This window comes from Pyrgilauda ruficollis, unplaced genomic scaffold (assembly GCF_017590135.1).
Source record: "Pyrgilauda ruficollis isolate IOZ18807 unplaced genomic scaffold, ASM1759013v1 scaffold25, whole genome shotgun sequence".
Lineage (NCBI taxonomy): Eukaryota > Metazoa > Chordata > Aves > Passeriformes > Passeridae > Pyrgilauda > Pyrgilauda ruficollis.
This window is the reverse complement of record NW_024523822.1, coordinates 16,777,078-16,797,561: the sequence shown is the minus strand read 5'-3', so window position 1 is coordinate 16,797,561 and position 20,484 is coordinate 16,777,078. Positions and strand designations below refer to the sequence as shown.

The 20,484-nt window shown below is 37.5% G+C and overlaps 1 protein-coding gene across 1 annotated transcript in view; it reads right to left on the bottom strand.

The window, feature by feature from the left end:
* The window catches only part of COL14A1 (collagen type XIV alpha 1 chain), a 114,018-nt gene that overhangs the window by 35,811 nt on the left and 57,723 nt on the right, over positions 1-20,484 (bottom strand). Inside the window, exons 21-32 of the mRNA XM_041470570.1 lie at positions 17,777-17,906; positions 16,601-16,723; positions 15,131-15,280; positions 14,378-14,494; positions 12,443-12,589; positions 10,161-10,235; positions 8,684-8,823; positions 7,376-7,499; positions 5,969-6,112; positions 3,897-4,061; positions 2,351-2,389; positions 2,013-2,151 (exon numbers count right to left, since the gene is read on the bottom strand). Of these exons, the coding sequence (XP_041326504.1) occupies positions 2,013-2,151; positions 2,351-2,389; positions 3,897-4,061; positions 5,969-6,112; positions 7,376-7,499; positions 8,684-8,823; positions 10,161-10,235; positions 12,443-12,589; positions 14,378-14,494; positions 15,131-15,280; positions 16,601-16,723; positions 17,777-17,906 (1,493 nt within the window). The remainder of the gene's footprint in view (positions 1-2,012; positions 2,152-2,350; positions 2,390-3,896; positions 4,062-5,968; positions 6,113-7,375; positions 7,500-8,683; positions 8,824-10,160; positions 10,236-12,442; positions 12,590-14,377; positions 14,495-15,130; positions 15,281-16,600; positions 16,724-17,776; positions 17,907-20,484) is intronic.

The window sequence follows — 20,484 nt, the reverse complement described above, 5'->3', positions numbered from 1 at the left end:
TAAAGCTGAAATTAATTCTATTCAAAGCTTTTAAAAAACAATAGCCACTCTAAAGACCTTAGAAATTGTCTGATTTAGGAGACAATGGAAACTGCTTGGAAGACTAGTCTCAATAGACATGTCCTTTGTCATTAAACCATTAGAAATTTATTAAAATTAGGAATGGCAGACTGTTATAGGAAGCTTTATAAAATATAGAGAATGGAGTTTATACATTTCAAAGCCAATACAAAAGAAAGTGAAGTCAGAACAGATCACATACTGAAATACAATCTGGTTTCCTACAATTTATGCAGAAGAGAGAGGAAGTTTATGATATAAAATAAGTACTTTATTTTATCTTCTTTATATCAGGACCTTCAAAAGTTAAATTTCCAAAAATTCATTATTTCTTACTTGAAGTTGAATTTAACATTTTGTTGTCAAATCCCAAAGTGAATCATTTGGACAAGTGTCTGAGACAACTGACTGTATGTTAAATGTTAATTAGTCTGATTCCTTAAAACCATAGTAAGGGGATCTGAAAGAATACTCAAGAATTATTCAAACAGTTTATTTTCCCCAAATATGAAACATTCCTTTTTAAGTGTTTCTGGCACATAGTATGAATCATGCTGAAAAGAGATTTAACACGATATATCATCAATATATTCTGCACAGTGTCAGTAGATTATCAGATGTGATGTTACACTGCCCATTTCCCATAGAGAAAGAAGGGGAACTCAATAGATAAAAGAAAAAAGCCTTTACAGTGTGTCCATTGTACAGAATGAAAGCAAATTCAATAAGCAGGGTGGGTTAAATGCAAGGTTTGGGGATACAAAGCTCAAAAAGGAGAATAAAATGAATGGCATTCAGTGCACAGATGAAGTGACAAAGCCAAGTGGTATTTTTCAGACATACCTGTGGATCATCAAGAGAAAGATGTTCTCTGAACCATGAAAAGGAGTAAAAGTCTAATGAAGCAGTAAGACTGGGCTGGGGTGGCAGCTAGAGGATAGCATATAAAGGCAGCAGATCAAATTAGAGAGAAGCAGAAAGGGAAAAAAGTGAGAAGTGTTAATGCCTCAACATTTCAGTTCATCACGGCCCAGGGAGAAACAAAACAAGGAGAATGTGAAGCAGCACCAAGAAGTACAGCTCCAACTGGGACACAACAGGACAATCACATACTCTGATGACACCTAATATAAACCTTCAATTTCCCACTGTTTTTCTTTCTTATTTATGTTAGGTAAAGAATATTTTTCGTTAACCTTCCCACATGTAATCCATCAGAGCCACTGCTTCTCTCTGGTGCTGCTTAAAATGAAGTGGGGGTCTGGACTGAGAGAAACCCAACAGAACACAGACACTGCTTACACAAGAAACAGGGTTTCTATCACTTCCTCTCTGAGGAATGACTGTAAAAGTTCAGTCAGGGGATTCTCCATGGCCTCCTCCATAACCCTCCCAAGGCACAGTCCTTGTGACTGAAAGATGTCCTGCCTCCCAGGAGGGCACTAGATGGGGCTCACACAGATTCACTTCAACACAAGGCTATTAATCTTCCCTTGTAACCAATGCCTGGACACAGACTGCAGTAGAAGTGACTGAGGGCAGCTGAAGCAAGTTCTCATTCTGACCCTTGCTTCAAGGACATGCTGAACTCTCTGAGATTTCAACCTGCATTCCAGAGGCACCCTTCACAAAGTGCTGCAGACTGGAATCTGCCCAGACATGGGCCTGCATGAAATTGCCAGGTGTTACACAGACACAAACCTGAAACAGGCTTGTGGGAAAACTAAAATAGCCAGTGGGCTTACCTACTTTTACCTACAATTGTTATTTTTGAATTAAACTGATTGAAGGGTCAGAGCACCAAACAGTTTTCCTACTCATCAGTATATTGCAGATATACACTAGCACCTCTGCTCTTCTGACTTAAAAATACTAGTAGCTGAAATGAGTAATTGCCTGCACTAGAAAATTATCTTCATGTGTTTTTTGAGTATTTATATGTGAATACATACTTGGTAGGCTGGGATACCAGAGCATCCTTGTGCAGTCTGTAACACGGAAAAACATTAAATGTACCAGGTTCCATGGAAACCCCTTCCACAGCTGAAAACTCTTTTTCAACCAAACCAAACATTTCCATCATTTTAAATCCTGGAAGATATCAAAAGGCATATTTTATTAATTTAAATTAATACTGCATCAGAGAATACATAAAAAGACAATGCCAATTGTATCTAAGAGTTTCATTGCCTGTTAGCATGAAGGGAAATGTATTGCCTAATACTGTGAAAATAATTTAATGAAAATATTCCATAAATTGGAAACAAAAATGAACACAAAAATACTGTACCTGCAAAATTATTGCCATCTTTAACTACCAGTGGGCAGGCTGTAAAGGAAAAAAGATATATTTAAGAATACAAGAGATGTCCCACTGAGTCAGAACAATCGTGCACTTAAACTTAGCACTCTACCCCCAAAAGCAGCAAAAGGAGAGGTTGGGTAGGAAGGACAGGCAAACCTGGCCACTTTCTGCTTCATTCTGTCAATGCTTCTCAGGATCCCCAAGGGCTGCAGCAAGGATATTAAGGGTTGCTCCCTGTGTGCTTCATATAATATATTTTTATGGATTTCTTGTCCATTAATTTGTCTAATCCTCCCTATAAACCTGCCTTCACAATCTATTCAGCAATTTCAAATTTGTTGGAAAAAACCCCAACAAATTCATTGCCTGTTGCATAAAATAAAGTATGTCTTATATGGGGATTTAACCAGGTGTTCTCTAATTCTCTGTGAGCTTCTCCAGGCTAACCCATCTCAAGTTCAAGTACTGCAGCTGACATTATCTGTACCTTTTTAAACGCCACAATAGTTTCCATGAGCAAGAGAGACCAAAATAATCCTTAAGATGTGTGCTCACATTTGAAATAACTGCAAATCTGGTTTATACATTTCTTTAGGCAGGGAAGAAAGGTCACTGATATATTTCAGGAAAGGTGCCCCGGGAAACCAACAAGCCTAAAGCAGCATATCAACCAAAAATGGCACGCCAGGATACCTCACATTTGAAGGTCACTCTTAGAAAACAAGCACAAGTGACCAATAAATTATACTGTTGAGAACTGTCAATGTTTAACATTCTCTCTACCATTGAAAGTAGAGCTCATGGTCAAAATCTCGGAACTGGTGGCTCACAAGCAATATCATTTTAGCTTCCAGCTCTGACAATTCAGTCTCACGATAACTCACAGCCCTGTGCACAAGGACTCCTTACAATCACACAGTTCACATCTGTTCACATGCTTCCTGGCTTATACAAAGGAAATATATTGTGGGCACACACCTAAAAACATAGGAATTACTGACCAATCATCATTAAGTGTTGCTCTGGAATGTCTATTCTTTAATTTTCATAAAGAGATGGAAGTGTGGCTTTCACACAGATTTCAGAATTTGGGAATGTTTTATGCTTTTGCTTAGGCTACAACTCGTCTACTTTCATAACAAAAACATCAATGACTGGATCTCTATTAATACATTAACCATGTGACTTGAATAACAATTAATGTAGCTAGCAGTACTCTTACAGAGGGTTAAAGTAGCCTAGAAAATAAAATATAATTATCTTTTATGATTCTGAAATGTCAACAACATCTGAAATGAGTTTTTGACAACCAGTGGCTGTATTCTGGCTTTATAGAAAAAAACATTAATTATTTTGAAGTCACAAAACCTTCATTTCCTTAATCTTCTGCAGAAATAACATTAGAATTATAAAGCCAGCAGTAAATTATATTAAAAAGATCAAGAATTTGTCTTAATAGAAATTGAATAGTTACAATCTCCCCAGTATTCAGCAGTTATTTTAGAAACAAACATAAATCAAAATGGCTAACTTGCTGATGCAGTTTCACAAACAAAAGTGATCAGCTCATCTTCAATCTTTGTAAAGGCATCAAAGTCATCCACGAAGAAGACATGTCTTTCACTGGGCTTGCTGCCAATATTAACTAATTCTGAATAATCAGCATCAGCCACTCCAATAGCAAAAAAGGTAAAACCTGTAAAACAAAAAAGAACACTCCTGTGAGTCATTCATTTTGAGAGTGGAAATACAATATGAACACAACTGTATTTGCACTGACTCCTTTCCTGATTAAACACCAATTTGGACATTTAATTATTACCCTATAGCACAAGAAAATTCACTTATGTAATTTAAAATAAAAGTAAAACATTCTCTGTGAAATATTTCTTCTGGCTATTTATGCTTAATTAGTAAAGTTAAACCTTAAGTGTTTTCTTGAAGATATATGACTACTCAGTAGTTTAAAGTTTTAGCATATGTTTAAATACTTTTTAAATTTAATGCTATACTGTATTACACAAAAATATCCATGTATCAAGTACAGAATAAATACAAAGTAGAGAAATTAATTTCCTGCAGGTTCTTTACAGATTTCTTCTGTACCATGTGTTAGTACATATATTATTTCAAGGCACTGCTGCCTCATGAGTGAACACTGAAATAAATGCATCCTCATTTCATCAGCAATTTAACTGCACTGGTTGCATCTGTTCTATATATTTAGCATGAATATTTTTCAAAATATGAGCCTGACTTAAAGGATTTAAATCAAATGGAAACTGTACCCTACATGTTTTAGGAGCAACAAAAGAGCCATAAGTTTTTCAACATTTTCTTTTTCATAAGAGATCAAGGAAAAAACATCTCTACATCAGGCTGAATATACTTAATGGATATACTGTTCTAGCATGGCTCAGTCACAAATTTATCCCAGTCAAGCAACATTATCTTTAAGTTTAAAGAGGACCAGGGGCATTCATCAGCTTCTGCAGAGCTTTAAGCATAACCAAACTTTGACTTAATACATTATACCAATATCTCCTTGTCTCATCCAAGATCAGCACCTCTTTGTGCCAGCCTCCACCACAGATGCCCATCAGTGCATCTGCACCTCACTGTGCAGGGGAAAGGGGAGAGGGGAAGTCGTGTGGACATCCCAGCAGCTGAACCCTCACAGAGTGCCGTCTTCTCTGGAGGCACTTCCCAGGCCAGGAGCTAATAATGCAACTGCAAAACTTACCTGAGAGATAAAGATTTTCTGCTCAGCTTAGACACAAACTCCAATTTATTCACAAATACACAGTTTTCTTAACTGCTACTTAAAACAGGTCATGCAAGCCCACTATTTTGTCATATGCTTTATTGATGAAGCCCCTACACTCAGCATCTAGCAACAAAACAAGGAGGCAGCCAAGCTGGACAATCACATTTGGTTTCAGAAATCAGTGATCTACACTGGGAACTTCATAGCTGTCAAAGCTAAAAGCAAATAAAAGGCACAAATGTAATTTCTCTTCAGGTCACATTAAAAGGAAGATTGTTTTTTTTCTTCCATCCTTTGGTGGCACACTGTGCCCTTTCAGTTTTGGTGCAAACTTCTACAACAATTAATCCACTTACATTTAGACTCACAACATGGCGTGGCTGCTTAAAGCTCTAAAACTGAAGCTTTAAAAAAATTCCCAGAGGTAATTAGTGCAACATGAGAGCAGGTCAGAAACAGTATAAGAATTTTCAATGGACCTTTTGTGTAGAAAACAAAATAGTTCAATTTGCTCATAACCACAAGACTACACTTTATAGATGATAATCCAGATTCTCAGGATCATATTCCCCAAATTCTTCATTCTGGGAACAATTCCATTAACTACTACAGTATTTTAGCACTGCTGCCAAAATAAAAAATAATTTCATTAATCACCAAAAATATCCAGAATCTAATCATACCCTAGTGATATTCTGTTTTTCTCAGCAATTGCTGTTTTCTTTAAAACTGAAAATCTGGAGCAAAGGCTATCCTTACTTCATGCCCACACTTACTTAGATGCAATTAATGAGAAAAAAGAACATGAGAGTTTTTTTTAAAGCCACACAATTTACCGTCTAGTTGCATTTCTCTGGAGACTTTGTTCACATCATCCTGTGATCGCCCATCAGTGATGACAACCAAAACCTTTGGAATGCCCCTTCTCATGCCTGCCTCTCCTGTAAATAAGGCTTCTCGTGCATGTTTAATGGCTTTGCCTGTAACACAAAAATTGACAATAACTGTGATATAAATCCAATTTCTATTGTCTTCTCATATCACATGTTACACATATATAAAAAGAGAAATCTGTTGTGTCCTGAGCAGTCTGTCAATTTGTTCATTCTGTATTTGTTTAAATCAAGATTTAGAAAAGTTTGATTTTGACTGTAATGTTTCAAGTTCTGATGGCTTCAGCCCTCCATTTTTCAATCCAGAAGGGGAAGATCACGAACATGATTTGTGTGGGTGTCCTGGGTTCAGCTGGGATAATTAATTTCCCTCTTTATCGCTGGTACAGTGCTGAGTTTGGGACTCCATATGAGGCTGATGTTGATAATGATGTTTTGGTTGTTGCTAAGCTGTGCTTACCCTGAGTCAAGGACTTTTCAATGTATTTTACTTTATTTCAGTCATGAAACTGTTGTCTCAGCCCACAGGCTTTACCCTTTTCTGGTTCTCCTCCCCATCCCACCAGGGCTAGGGCGAGTGAGTGAGCACTGTGTGGTATTTAGCTGCTGGCTGGGTTAAAGATAACAAAACTTTCCTTTTCTGGATTGTAGGGCACTGTCTACACCAACAACTGAGAATGTCATTGTAGCAAATGGAAAATTATTTTGATAATGCTGAAACTGGATGCAATGCAACAGCTGCAAGAAATTTCTGTGAAGTCTGAAAATAATAAAACATACGGTTTCCCACTAAAACAGATTTTAACCCTTTCAACCCTCATCTATAATTTCTTTATATCAGAAAGCTATTTTAAGGGATTAATTAAAATGCAACATTAACAAACATCTTTCCCCATCCCAATCTTAAACATCCCACAGAGGCTCAACTGTCCTGGCTTGTACCCAAACAGACACTCCACTCTCTCCAGTTTTCTACATGCTCTGCACGCTCCCTCCCACCCTCTCCCCTTTATCACTTTTCTGCTCACTTGCCAAGCTGACTTCATATCAGTCTCCATTCCACCTTCCACTACCCCCAAATTAATTTGCTTTAGCCCTCCTGCCTCTCTCCCTGATCCTTGTTACCACTGCTGGTCAGTGGGGTGAATATGCAGCAGTAGGGGCTGAAGTGTGTAAACTACAGATTACAAAGACTTTCTAATTTCAGAGACCAACCCTTCATCTCCAGTGTGGAGACAGCATGTTATTACTGGTTTTGCAGTGATTAATTAAACCATTTAGCAAATGGGAAAGAAATACTGCTTAGAGAAGCAGGGAAAAAATCTGCATTACAATCTCATCCTTTCTCACCTGTTTTTGTATTTCCTCCTTTGTAGGCTATTTGCTGAATGGCTTCAAGAAGAGTCTCTTTTGTTTTGTATGCATTCAATTTAAATTCTGTCCTGGGATCATCACTAAACTGAATTATTGCCACCTGTGCACATAGAAGATGTTCATTACAAAAGCACCACCCACTGTGTAAGCAAAAAGTAAATCTGACCACTTAAAACAAGGACTTATCTTGTAACTTTGTTTCATCTTTAAATTGAAGCCAGACTTTTCTCTTTAAGAAAGCTTTCAGTAAATAAAGTTCAATTTTACTCTCTGCAACCTTGGCAACCATCTAACACTTTCTGGTTCCATTTTGCAGCAAACAGGATGAGAGCAGTAATACCCACTTTGGCAGAAGCACTCTCAGTCCAGCCCAAAAGAAAAATCCTGGTCACAGCTGCTCACATGTGTACAGTTATTCATACTCAGAACTGCTGGGACTTAATTCAGTCTCCATGAATTAATAACTGCACATAAGTAACTTAAGCTAGGGAGCAAGAATGAAGCAAGAAATAGAAAGATTCGGGAATATATTTTGAAATATTGCCTCTGTCAAACATGACACTACTGAGTTAAGACCCTGTATTACAATACTGTACACTAAGCCCCTACAACTCACAAAGCATACATTGATCTTCATATTCCATAAGCGGTGCCCCTGATTTAAAAGGAGCTATTGTGTTTAAACTTGTGACAAAGTTTCTGAAGCACCATAAACTACATTCTGGAAAAATAGCTGTATAGCAAGAAACAGTAAAAACTAAGTATTCTTCAGGGCTTGGACAAGTTAAAATTAATTTCCAATGAGATCCCAAGTCATATATTATACAGGTAACACTTAAACCAGTAACATATTTGCCACTACTATGTTCTGGAGCATCTCTCTAAACAAATACATAAATGGAACAATTGTTGCAAATTTTATTTCAAGCACTGTAGATTCTGTAGAGTGTGATTCAAAATAACAGAACCTTTAATTTTCCTTATCAATGCCATTTTCAGCTTATTTATAAATAAACACTACAATGAGTACCAAACATTAACAAACTTAAATGTCATTAGAATTAGAGGAGACTGAAATGATACTTAGCCCTCAGGCTACCAAAAATTTATATCATGAATTTTAACATATGGTATGCATAAAAAGATATTGAAAAAAGATACTGACCTAGAGCAGTTTATATTTTCACTGAACTGTGAAATGATGTCAGTTACTTCTTGATTCATTTCACTTCTAAAATACCCTGTCAAGTCCATGCACCCTCCATCTCTGTACATGTTGATTACCTGTGTTCCATCAGGACCAATCTTATCCAAAGCCCCAACAGTGCTATAAAGGAAGTTAATTATCTTATTGAAATTGTCATCTCCAATACTCCATGACCCATCCACCAGGAATGCCAGATCAGCTTTGGCTGCTTTGCACACTGAGGAAGAAAGCAAGAATTTTGGAATTAGAGCAATGCCTCAACTCCTCATGAAACCTCAAAAATCACTTAAGAAAATGCAACCATCATGAAAAGCCCTTGTTTAATGTTAGCTAATACATGTTAGCTCAATGTTAGCTTCAGTCAACAGACCTGCTGGCATTGACTTCAGTGCAGGTGCAGAACCAGCTGAGCATTGTCTGCACCAACAGATCCCATCACAGAACACAATTCAATGGTTCTTTAAAGTCTGGCCTATCATTTCTATTTTTATTTAGGTTTTTAAGTAAAGTCACACATGAACTTATACAATGCCAGACTCCTAGCATGACACAGTAAGCAAGATGACAGAATTTCAACTGTGGAGGCTCCCACTGGAAAATATTCCACTCACAAAGTTACCCTAAGGTCTGCAGTGTGTAATGCACTTCATCTGCACTGTGCAGGAGCAATGCAGGTTTCACCCATCTCATCTGATCCAGCATGTTCTTGTGCAAAATGGCCTGCAGGAGCTGTACATTTGCTCACACAGGCTGCTCACTCTTTCATGGGAACTGGGAACCTTCAACACTTTGCAGAAATCCAAGTCGATTGCTTGGGGTCAGAAGCAAACTGTCTCAAACCAAAGTTATGTTTTTCAATATATTTCATCTTCATATTTCATCTAAATCCAGAGAATAGGGCAAGAAGATACAAACCTGTATTTCTCATTTTCTGTTGATTACTCCTTGGATAACAAAAACCCCTCATTATCTGCTCCTATGCAGCTCTAAATACACCCACATACAAGGGCTTTTTTTCCTGTGCTTGTGGGTTAAGTTCTCAATTTATACACGTCAGTTTGGTCTACAGGCTTCAAGCTGATGTATTTGATCCTCAGTCTCCATCAATAATACTCCTCTCACAGAAATATTATAAGCCGCTGTACAAAATATGACGTGTTCAAATAATAATAAAAGGAAATCTGCATTTAAAGAGGAGAGTCTCAACATGGCCCATACTTTTCACATTACCTAAAGTTGACATATTTAAAAATAATGCTGCTTTTGAAGTTTAATTATTCTAGGATGTCTGCTTCAGTTGCAAAATGTGTATGGTTTAGGAGTTGTGGAAGGTGGAAGTGTTACATATATTAACCACCCTTTCAGCAAATTTTAACAGTACAACAATGAGGTCAGATTTTTGGCTCATTAAATTTAAGCCAGCTGCCTTAACAGTGTTTCTACAGCAAATGCCTTGTGAGATCTGCTCCCCACAGGTCTAAAATACCATCAGAAGCAGAAAAACATTGCATCAACACTTTAAAATAACTAGAAACTCACAGATGGAGCACTTACCCTCTTTTGCAGGTGGGATTGTAGGTGGTGGAGGTGGTGTTGAAGGAGTTGTTGGTGGTTGAGTAGGAAATGGTACTGGAGAATAAAAGAAGGAATATTCAAACATGCTTAAAAGCCCAGTATCTTTAATAAACAGCATTTTCTACTCATCTCCACATGAAAAAAATTCATTATCCCTAATCTACTAGTTATGCAATTGGAGATAAATGTTGGTGAGTGCACGCAAGAAATGTCACCTGAAAGAGAATATTACTAATGCAAAACAATTAATGGCTGTATAGGCAGTATGACAGATATAAATACAACTGAACTGGTACTGGAACTGCCCCTTTTTGAGATCCTCCAGAGTAGCTGACCATCTGCCAGCACTATTCTTGACCAAGAATCCATAATTCATTTTCAAAAAGGTCTGTGTCCTTTTCTTTTCTCAACAAAAGTCATCAGTAACAGAATGTAGGTCTTTATTCAACCTGGAAGGAAGAAGATCTTAGTCCAAAATGCAAAGACAGAGAGGAAAAGCAAGCCAGTGCCTGCACTCAAAGCAGATCACAGTCTGCCCTGATGAAGACTTTTCTGAACTTGGTCAAAGACCTTGTTATGCTTCCAGACAGTAACACAGCTCTGACCCCAGCTCCAACAGGACTGTGGCTCTCTGCCTGCAGCGACTTCTACTGAAGCTGTTTTACAGTTTCTGATAGCGTCCCTCACTCTTCTCCTGAAAATTGACATTGGAATTTCAACCTTGTAGAGACCTAGGTGAATATCCAATTACTGATTGACAGCTTTTCTGAATGCAACAGCTTTATTTAGCACCTTTCAATACAGCCCAGCTGACCTCTCAGAGATAAAATGCACATGCATTGACTTCCACAACTCTATGGGAGGAAAAGCTTCCACGTTTGTTCAAGGGGTTTTTTCCCCCATTTTTATTCAATGCATTTAGCATAAGAAGCCACAGGTGACAGAACATCAGTGCTCCAAGTAAGACTAAACTTATTTGCTGTAATACCTAAGTTACATTTATAGGCAATGGAGAGTGTTAGATATGGCAACCTGAGAAAAGGAGCCTACATTTGGGAAAGATCAGTGCCAACAGGATTCATTACATGTCCACATCCCACTGTAGCTGATGGGGGTTTCCCAGTGCCTTCAGCAACAGAAAGGACGAGGGCTCTGAAACACCTACACAGAAGAGCCCAGGACCTCCATGGCCACAGCAACCCAGGACCAGACCCCTTAAGAAAGGGTCACAACTGCTGTAAGGTGACTTCAAAGGCTGCTCTCAGCACCAAAGAGATGCAGGTCACCCTGGAGACTGCTTCCCTTTAAGGTGAGACAAGTTTAGACAAATTATCACAAACCATCATTCTCAAATGGGCATACAAGCCAAGGTGTGCTTTCCTCATGGCTCCTAGCTCCCTGGCCTGCAGAGCACACTAAACACAATTCCCCAAAAGCAGGAGAATTTTGGCTTTATGCCAACTGCTCAGAAAATGAGCCCTGGACTAGGAAGAATTAGAGTCATGCACCTGTACAAGTTTTTCCTATGTGAAACCATAAATGTGGGAGGAAAAGAAGAAAATTAGAAACACTTTCTACCCTGAGAGAAAGGGAACAGTATTGTGGTGTATAGCAACATACTATGAGAAGACAGGTAATGCTGAGATTGGAAATGGGCTCAAAGAAAGATAAAATATTCATTCTAGTAGTCTCATGTTTTATTTTGTAGTATTTTGAATTCATGACAACAGGACCCTTACTTCATAAACAGCTGAGAGATTGTTTTTTGGGGTTTGTCTTGTCTTACTACTAATAATAATTAAAAAGTCCAGTTGTTGGTTTGTTTCAAAATACTTAAATAAATTGGGTTTTGAGGTCCCATGTAACTGAAAATTATTCAAACACTAGTTAATTTTACTAAATAACAAGAGCTGCAGGAACAAAACTTTGCTTTTCATTTTTCTGTATTTTTCCCCCAAATTCATAGATATTCAGAGTTTCCCATAGTGGGACTTTGTATGAAGAAAACTAAACCATCCTCCCTGTGTCTTTCTCATTAGAAGCCCAATAGAGCTGTTGAACATGACTTAACAATTACTTCACAGCAGTGGTGTAAGAACCCTGCACATCTGTGGAGGAGTCACAATGTACTTGAAGAATCAATAGCTCAGCTAAAGGAAAGGGTGTAGGAATAGGACATGTGTGGGCAAAGGGCAGAACACAAGAAAAGCAACTGAGCATTATTGCTGCTGGCTGAACTCTGTCTCCTCTGTTTTACTCACACGTTGTCTCCACGGTGCTCACAGCAGGGCCCTCCAGCTCCTGAAGTTGTGTATGAACACTGATTTTATATTTGGTTCCAGGCATCAGCTCAAAGAAACAATGCCTAGGTGTACCGCCACCAAGATTTACTTCTTGCTTTTTCCCATCTGGAATTACAAAAGAAACCATGAAAACTTTTTTTTTTTTTACTGTTTTATTGAATAATGTGTTTTAAATCATAAATAAGAAGCGTACATGACAGCACATGAAGGGTAAGAGGTTGGCATAGGTTAATAAACTACATGCTCCCTTACTTTTGAAAACTGACCTCTGTGCAGAGGTTTCTGTAACATTTCATTATTCATACTAAGTAGGGGCGAAGAATGTGTCAAACACCTTCAGGAAAAAAACAGATTAATTTTGCCCCATGCACTCAAGGCAATAAGAAATCACTAACACTGTCATGAATGGGCTTTGGATCTAGTCCTAAATTATCAAAGTCTAACGGGGAATTGTTGCATTATGTAATTCTATGGCATCCTTTGTCTATGCCTCTGGTTCTTAGCATACGTAATGTGCCTGGTCACAACAAAACATGCTGAACTAGATATCATATTCCAGCTTTCACTAGTAGCCACTTTGCAAGATCATTAAGGAATAGCATTTACTGATTCTGCTAAATTCTGAGCTGGAAGATACATTGACAATAGAAAAAGGCTGGAAATAGCATATAAGGCATGTTTTAATAACAAGAAAAACCTTATCACCATTTAAAATCTGCATCAGGAAGAAGTGAAATACAAGCAACTGATCTCACATTTTATAGAGTGCATAAAAAATGACAAACAGTCATTCAATGCTTATCAGGTGTTACACTAGTCTGAAAATATTTGATCACTGCCTGAACCAGACACATGCCCAATTTGACAATCAAATCCCTTCAGGATAAATATTAATAAGAAACATTTGTTCACACTCTGGGTTGTTCTGCTCACATTTAGGTGCTTTCAGCTCAGCTAAAACAATTCTGGCAGTTCTATATGAAGAAAGTAGGATGTTGGCTAGCTCCCAGATGAGAGAGATGTGTGTGAGCCAAGATCTCTGCTATCTGAACAGCTTGTCTGTATTTCAGGGCTTCAAATAAACCTTATCACCATCCACTTGCCATTCCACAGAAAGGTCATGACTTTTTGCCACATGATCACTGTTACTGTCCATGACACCTTTAACACAGCCCATTAACTGCACTTCTCTCAAGTTATCCAAGGTTTTAATTTGCTACCAGTTAGAAGACCACAGATGTCTGCTTGGGATAAGGGAGTTGGTCTGCACAAACAGTCACAAAATGTCTTCTGGCCACACCTGAGAATCAGTGAGGTTCAAGAGGCTGTAATTTACCCTCTATATATGCTGTACAAAAGCATCAAGGCTCCTTGTGTGACTGCATAGAACTGTGTCATGTTTATGAGTAACATTACTACTATAAGCTAAAAAGAAGCATCAATAGAATGAGAACAAACAAAAGTGGATGTTGTTTTTATTCTGTGGGCATGGTCTGGATTCATTCAGGGCTTTTCTACCTTTCTGCCCTCTTCTCCTTTCTATCCTAATCATGCAGAGCTACTGCCTGTGGTATATTTACAAACTGTGATGTATTCAGTTCGTCCTTATCCATCTTCTGTTCCTCACAGCAGTAAAAATTCTCAGGTAATCACCTTTCTTCTGCTGATAGATCAAAGTCTCTGACATAAAATGCACAAGCTATCAACGTGTTTGACATAAAGGGACAGGGATGTTACTCCACTCTGAAACTGGCAGTGTGTACACACCTCTCTTCTGTCCATCATTTCCAATATTCCAGGATCCAGTCTACAGGTCTAACTGCATGCAATTTCTATGCAATACAATTCTCTGGATTGGGCTGTAGCTGCATATCGAATTATTTATTAGCTTACCCTCGAGTGACTCTATAACAACTCTGTAAGCAGTAGCATGTCTGTGGAGCTGCCACTGAGCACACAGACTTGTCATGCGGACTTGGTAGGAATCCAAATTCGTCACACCCAAATGCACTGAAAATTAAATATAAAAAAAATAGGTTTATACCTCTAACAAGACATACAAGAAAAAAAGACAAAATTATTACAGTGAAACCAGTGCCAATTCATTTTAACAAATAAATGTCCATAGCTGCTTTAAAAAATCAAGAAAATCTAAGAGAAGAATTTTAAAAAGCAGTGAACATTAAAAACAAAATTTTAGAACTTAAGGCAATTTACTTTAAACTAAATAATGAACACTGCTAAAATGTTCAGTTATTACAAATAAGTATAAAAGTATCACAATAACAGCAGAGTTTCTGTCAAAATCTAATTTTAAATTGAGCTTTAGCTATATAAAAAGCAAATAATCTTATATATGGGGCTAGAAAAAAATACACTAAATAGACTTTTAATTAAGGAAATTTATATCTACTACTAGGCAAATATATTTTTGGATGATAAATGATATCTGCTTTATGATTCCTGTCTTGCTTACATCCAACAGAGCACTTAAAAACCTGGTATGGTCTCATAAAAGAGAGACTTTAATTTCAGGAAAACAAAGTAAAGTCTTCCACGTGAAAATTTATTCAGAGAATTGCAGAAAGCCATAGTTGTAGGGAAAACCAGCTTGTAGAGATCTGAGCAGCATGAAATCATTCTTACAGGTTTTGGCCACGCCTGTTAGGGCATCACTGAAGCCTGTTGAGTACGAAGCAAATACTTTAACACTGTACTCTGTTCCACTGAGGAGATTTAGAATGAGAATAGTATTAATATCATCCCCTACAAAGGTCTCCAGTGCAGGACCAGGAGCTGCAAAAAAATGAAATAAATTAGAAAATTATTTGCTCATCCACTAAATTAGAAAAAATTACTAGTGTTCATAAAGTTACTATTTTTTGCCTTTTTTTTTTTTTTTTAACCATACACAAAGACATTCTCCTCAATCCTTGCATGGAAAGAAGACACAACAAACACACTTGGGAAATTCAGCAGTGGGATTCATTAAGGCAGAGTTAGACACTGGCATCTGTTAAAACCCTTTTGTTCTGCTTCAGGGACTTACTACTGCTCTAAAGAGGCAGCCAAATATCTCCCCAGTTTGATTGTGAGCCAGGACCAACAGGGGGGACAGCAGATGCCAGTCAGCACTACAGTCACTCAGGGCTTCTTATACAACAGCATCATTTAATACTGTGCAAAAATGATAATGAAAATAGAAAAGAATGAAACTTTCCCAAATCAGAATTACAAACAGCTCCTTCATCACCTCCCCTAGTTGCTCTGGATACATTTCAGAAACCAGGCAGCAGTATTGTCTTTGGACAGTATTTTAGTCCCTTAATGGCCACACATCTGTGATTTGCTGTCAATACAGCTCCCTGTTTTTCTAAAGAAATTTGAAGGATTCTGGAAGTCTTGTCTAGCTACAAGGTACAGGCGGGCAAAGAATGCAGCACACACAAAATGGACAACGAATAAAATGTTAAGTGAGAAGAAATTTTTATTGTGAGGGGAAAGATGTTGAAGAACAGGAGAATACAGAAGAGAGGAACAGGAAAAAGCAAACAGTCTCTGAAACAGAGTAATGATAAAATGAAAAAACACAGACTGAAAGAGCTGGGATTAATCAGCCTTAGGATGGGAAGTCTAAGTGGAAATCTACTGCTGCCAACACCTACCCTATGCAAGGTGGTAGAGAAGATACAGACAGAATGTCTTCAGAGGCAAACAAGAAAATGTAGGAGAAAAAAGACAAATTTTGCAACATGGGAGATTTTTATCATATATTAGCCAAGACACTGACAGTGACAGTAGTCAAAAACTGGGAGATGCTTAGAGCAGTTTTAAAAACTCCATCCTTGGAGATATTACAAATTCAGCTGGCCAGGGTCCACTGAAACCTGTTCCAAGCTGGCCCTGTTTTGTTCAGGGAGGAAGACCAGATGATCTCCAGAGATCCTCTCCAACCTGCATCATTCTGTGATTATTAAATTTTCAAAGATATGAGGCACCAAAGTTAATAACACTTTCAAGGCTGTAGCTGCAACTGATAGATTTAAGAACAAAATTGAGAGAAAGATGATGTTCAGTCAGAAACAACCCTCCAAAAAAATCAGTTTAAAAACTCACTGTTGACAGGTTTGTAGACAACTCTGTAACCCATTGTTGCTGAAGGTGGGGCATCCCAGCTGATACGTAATCTGTTGTACCACTCATCTGAGACACGTAAATTCCTAGGAGCAGACAGGGGCACTGAAAAGAAACCAAACTGGGATTTTACAAGTTTATCTCATATGAGCTTATACAGCAAAATCAAGATACACAAATAAAAAAAAATGTGTGATGCCCATTACTCTCAGATTTATATGTAAAATTATCAGGATGAAACTCTTAATCAAATTCATCCTTTGTATTACTCACTGGATTAACCACAAACTTTGATCAACAAAGAATGAATTTTTGAATTAATTCCAAAATTTGTCCCTACATTTCTTTAAAAAAATTCTTACTTTTGTTTCCTAAAAATGTAAGGTAATTTAGAGATAATTATACATTGTATAGTTTCTTCCAATCCAAGTGCACTAATGTATAAATCATGCTTTTTTGAACAATTAATTCTGTAGAATGGAATCAAAGGACTTATTTACAAGTGATTTAAGTCTCTGCATAAATAGCATTTCAATTAAGACAAATTATGTAAATTAGGAGAACACTTCAATAAAATTATACTATCATAACTACAAGTGCACAATGAAAGGATTTTTTACAATATACAGTAGAGAGGAAGTTTAAGCTACAGCTGAGTAATCTTTTGGTACTTGGTCAGAACTCTGGAGATAATGCAATCACTTTTTATAAAAAGTTCAGCAACATTTCTAATGACCCTTAGAAAGCAATGATCTCACACAAAAGAAAATCTAACAGTACAATGGTTGGTTTGATACCATCTCAGCAGGCTTTGTTTACTTTTTTTTTCTGCATTGGCTTGCCCTTGGTGGGCTGGTTATCAAGCATTTACCAGTTCTATTACTGAACAAGTTTCTGCAAACTCAGAGTATTTGAATATAAAATACAGCTTGTCTTTTAGAAGAAACCTATTGTTTATAAATCAATCAACTGAGATTAATTTAAAGTTCAAGTCATGTAAATCATGCAAAATAAGCCCACATTTATACTAAAATACATTCCTACAGCCAAGGAAAAAAGGCTACAAAGAGTAATGCACATCCTGGCCAAAGAGTAATACATGAAGAGTAATTATTCATGCACATCCTGGCCAAAGACAGGCGGAAAGTTTCTACTCACAAGTTTTGCCAGGAGCCGAGACACTGACTCCCTCCCCATCAGAGTAGACAGGGGTTACCGTAACTTTGTATTCTGTATCAGACAGCAGAGGGTGAAGCAGAAGAGTGTTTTGTCTGCCGGGCACCATCACCTGGAGGGTCAGAAAATGCAGAAAAAAACCAAGCTTAATGACTACAGCCAAAGCACTTTATCTTACATGTTTTCTCACAACACATTCCACTAGCATTGCTATATAGCTTGCATTTTCAAATATTATTGATGCTCTACAGTAAAATAAAATCACTACGTTATCCACCCTTTTAACAGATCTATTGTTATACCAAAACAAAATAAAGGAAATGTTCCTATGAGATAACAGTTTTATATTAAACCTATGAGCCACTACAGGTCCATAACCCACTGGTATTGTTTGGATCATAAATACTTAAACTATTACTGTGTAGACAAAATACATCCTCTTGATGTATTTACTCTGGACATATTTAGATTTTCTGAAGCTCAGCGATAAAGACTGATTGTTTTGTTCTCTGGAGACAAAAAATACTCCTTCCCTGGGAGGAAGGAAAATCAGGTTACGAGATCAGGAAGCGTTGAACTGAACAAGCACGAATAAAAAATGCTTTTCTTGTCTGCATCTAGTCTGGAGACAAGCAAATGAAGGTTGCAATTTAGGAGAGGAAGAAGGATGGCATCCCACAAACACCACAGGATCCCAAACTGCCATGAAACATGGAAGATCTGCCAGAAGAATCCAACCAGGCAACCTGGTAGTAGAGCATCTGTAGAAATTCCTCTGGGCAGTTTTTGCTTCTAGAGTACATGTTTCAGCCTGCTGAACTAAGCACAGGGAAAGGTTTGCCCACAAGCAGCTAGTTCCAAAACTCTTCAATAGATTATTGTATTTTAGCCAGAGCCTCAAAAGCCAGTATCACAATAGTGGGGGCAGGAGTGCCAAGCAAAGCCTTGCAATTGCTTAAGTTGCCAAAAAAATTCAATAAAATTCAATCTCAGAGAGCCTCCAAAGCCTATATGGGAGCCACTTCCATCACATGGTATGGGCATGGTAAAAAAGAGAAAGTATTCCTGTGTTTCCTGGGCAGAGATCTGTGCTCTGAAGTGATGCTGTTGGAAGCAAGCCCCAAGGTCCAACGTCACATTTTGGACATTCCCTGGCCCATGTCCATTGTGTGAATCTGTCACCTGAGCCAGCAACTACACGGATTTGGCAAGAAGTTGAGAGAAGCATAAGCCCTTTAAACTGATGGGGGACAAGCAGAGAGTAGGTCTATAAAAGCTTTTTGTTGTTTCAAAGAAGACTGATGCACGTGATGATGGCAAAGGTTTGAAGCATGTGCTCAAGAAAGGTCTCACCAGTTTAACACTCCAGGATACATTCAAACTACTTCTAGCTTTGGCAAGTGATACAAAGAAGGAAATTTATCTAGTGCACCCAGGTGTTGAGACTTGTCAAAGTGCTTCATTCTTTGACCAAAATTGAACTTCAATCATTAATAAATGTTCTTGAAAGATTTCCACATTCCTCTTCAATACACATATATTCAAAACACACAAACTAAGTTTCTGAAAAAACCCAATCCAATGCATTTTTTGAGTTTTTAGAACAGTGGATGCAAGCTTTGAGAACTCTCCTCTCCACATGTGCATAATCTTCCACAGATCAATATAGCTTTCAGCAGTGAGAAACATTGTTGGCTTTAAAGAAGAGAAAAAATTTGATCTCTCCAGTATGTACAGCACACCCAAGAACACACATGCAGTTTAGAGCCTGACCTCTCTGTATTCTATTACATTTCCTAGTCCCTGATTTTCAGCCAATTGCATCAAGAATTATAAAGCTTATTAATATTTTTATGTAAAGGGAGGAGTAACTGAAACTTATATCACTGAAATCAGAGCCAAAAATCTTAAGTACTCACCACAGAACTGTCACGCTATAGCATGTAAGCCCAAATTCCACAAAACTTTTGGTTTCTGCCTAAAAAATGTACTAAGCATATAAACACTCCCCTAAAATTGAACATCTGTGTTGTTTTATTGACAACTGTTGTGCACCTCTCAGGTGCTTGGAGCCACATGGTAAAATATACTCCTTCAATTAAAATGTGCCTAATTCTAAGTGTAATCTTACATAAATCCCTTTTCAGTGAAGTATTTATGCATGTGATTCATTTCAAAGATTAAATGTGGTTAATCTGTTTGGTGAATTGTGACCAAAGATAAGGCTTGAGAGTGTACTTAAAATTAAATAATTTGTGAGAAGAGAGCCAAGATACCTACCTAATCATACAGTTTTACAATTTTATTTGATGAACTTTTGATTCAGATGTAATGTCATTTTGATAGCCACAATTTTAATACATTTCCTACAGTTTTAATTTCATTTTAACATAATAGTCATTGAATACTAAAGCAGAATGACATTTATACTATCCAGGTGAACTAGAAAGGTGAAACACTAAATCTGGGATCTGAATTTCAGAAAATCTGGGTTATTCTCAGAAGAACAGTACAATTTGTGCCATTATACTGTGTAAGTCTTCCACTTTATTATATAGTATACTAACATATAGTTGAGGTAAGATCAAGAGCATGTTTCCTAGTCCAAAAGATGTCACTGCACTGAAAATTCATTTTCAGGTCATAGTTGAAATAGGTGGTTAAAAAGTACATTTGCAGCAGGGTCTCAT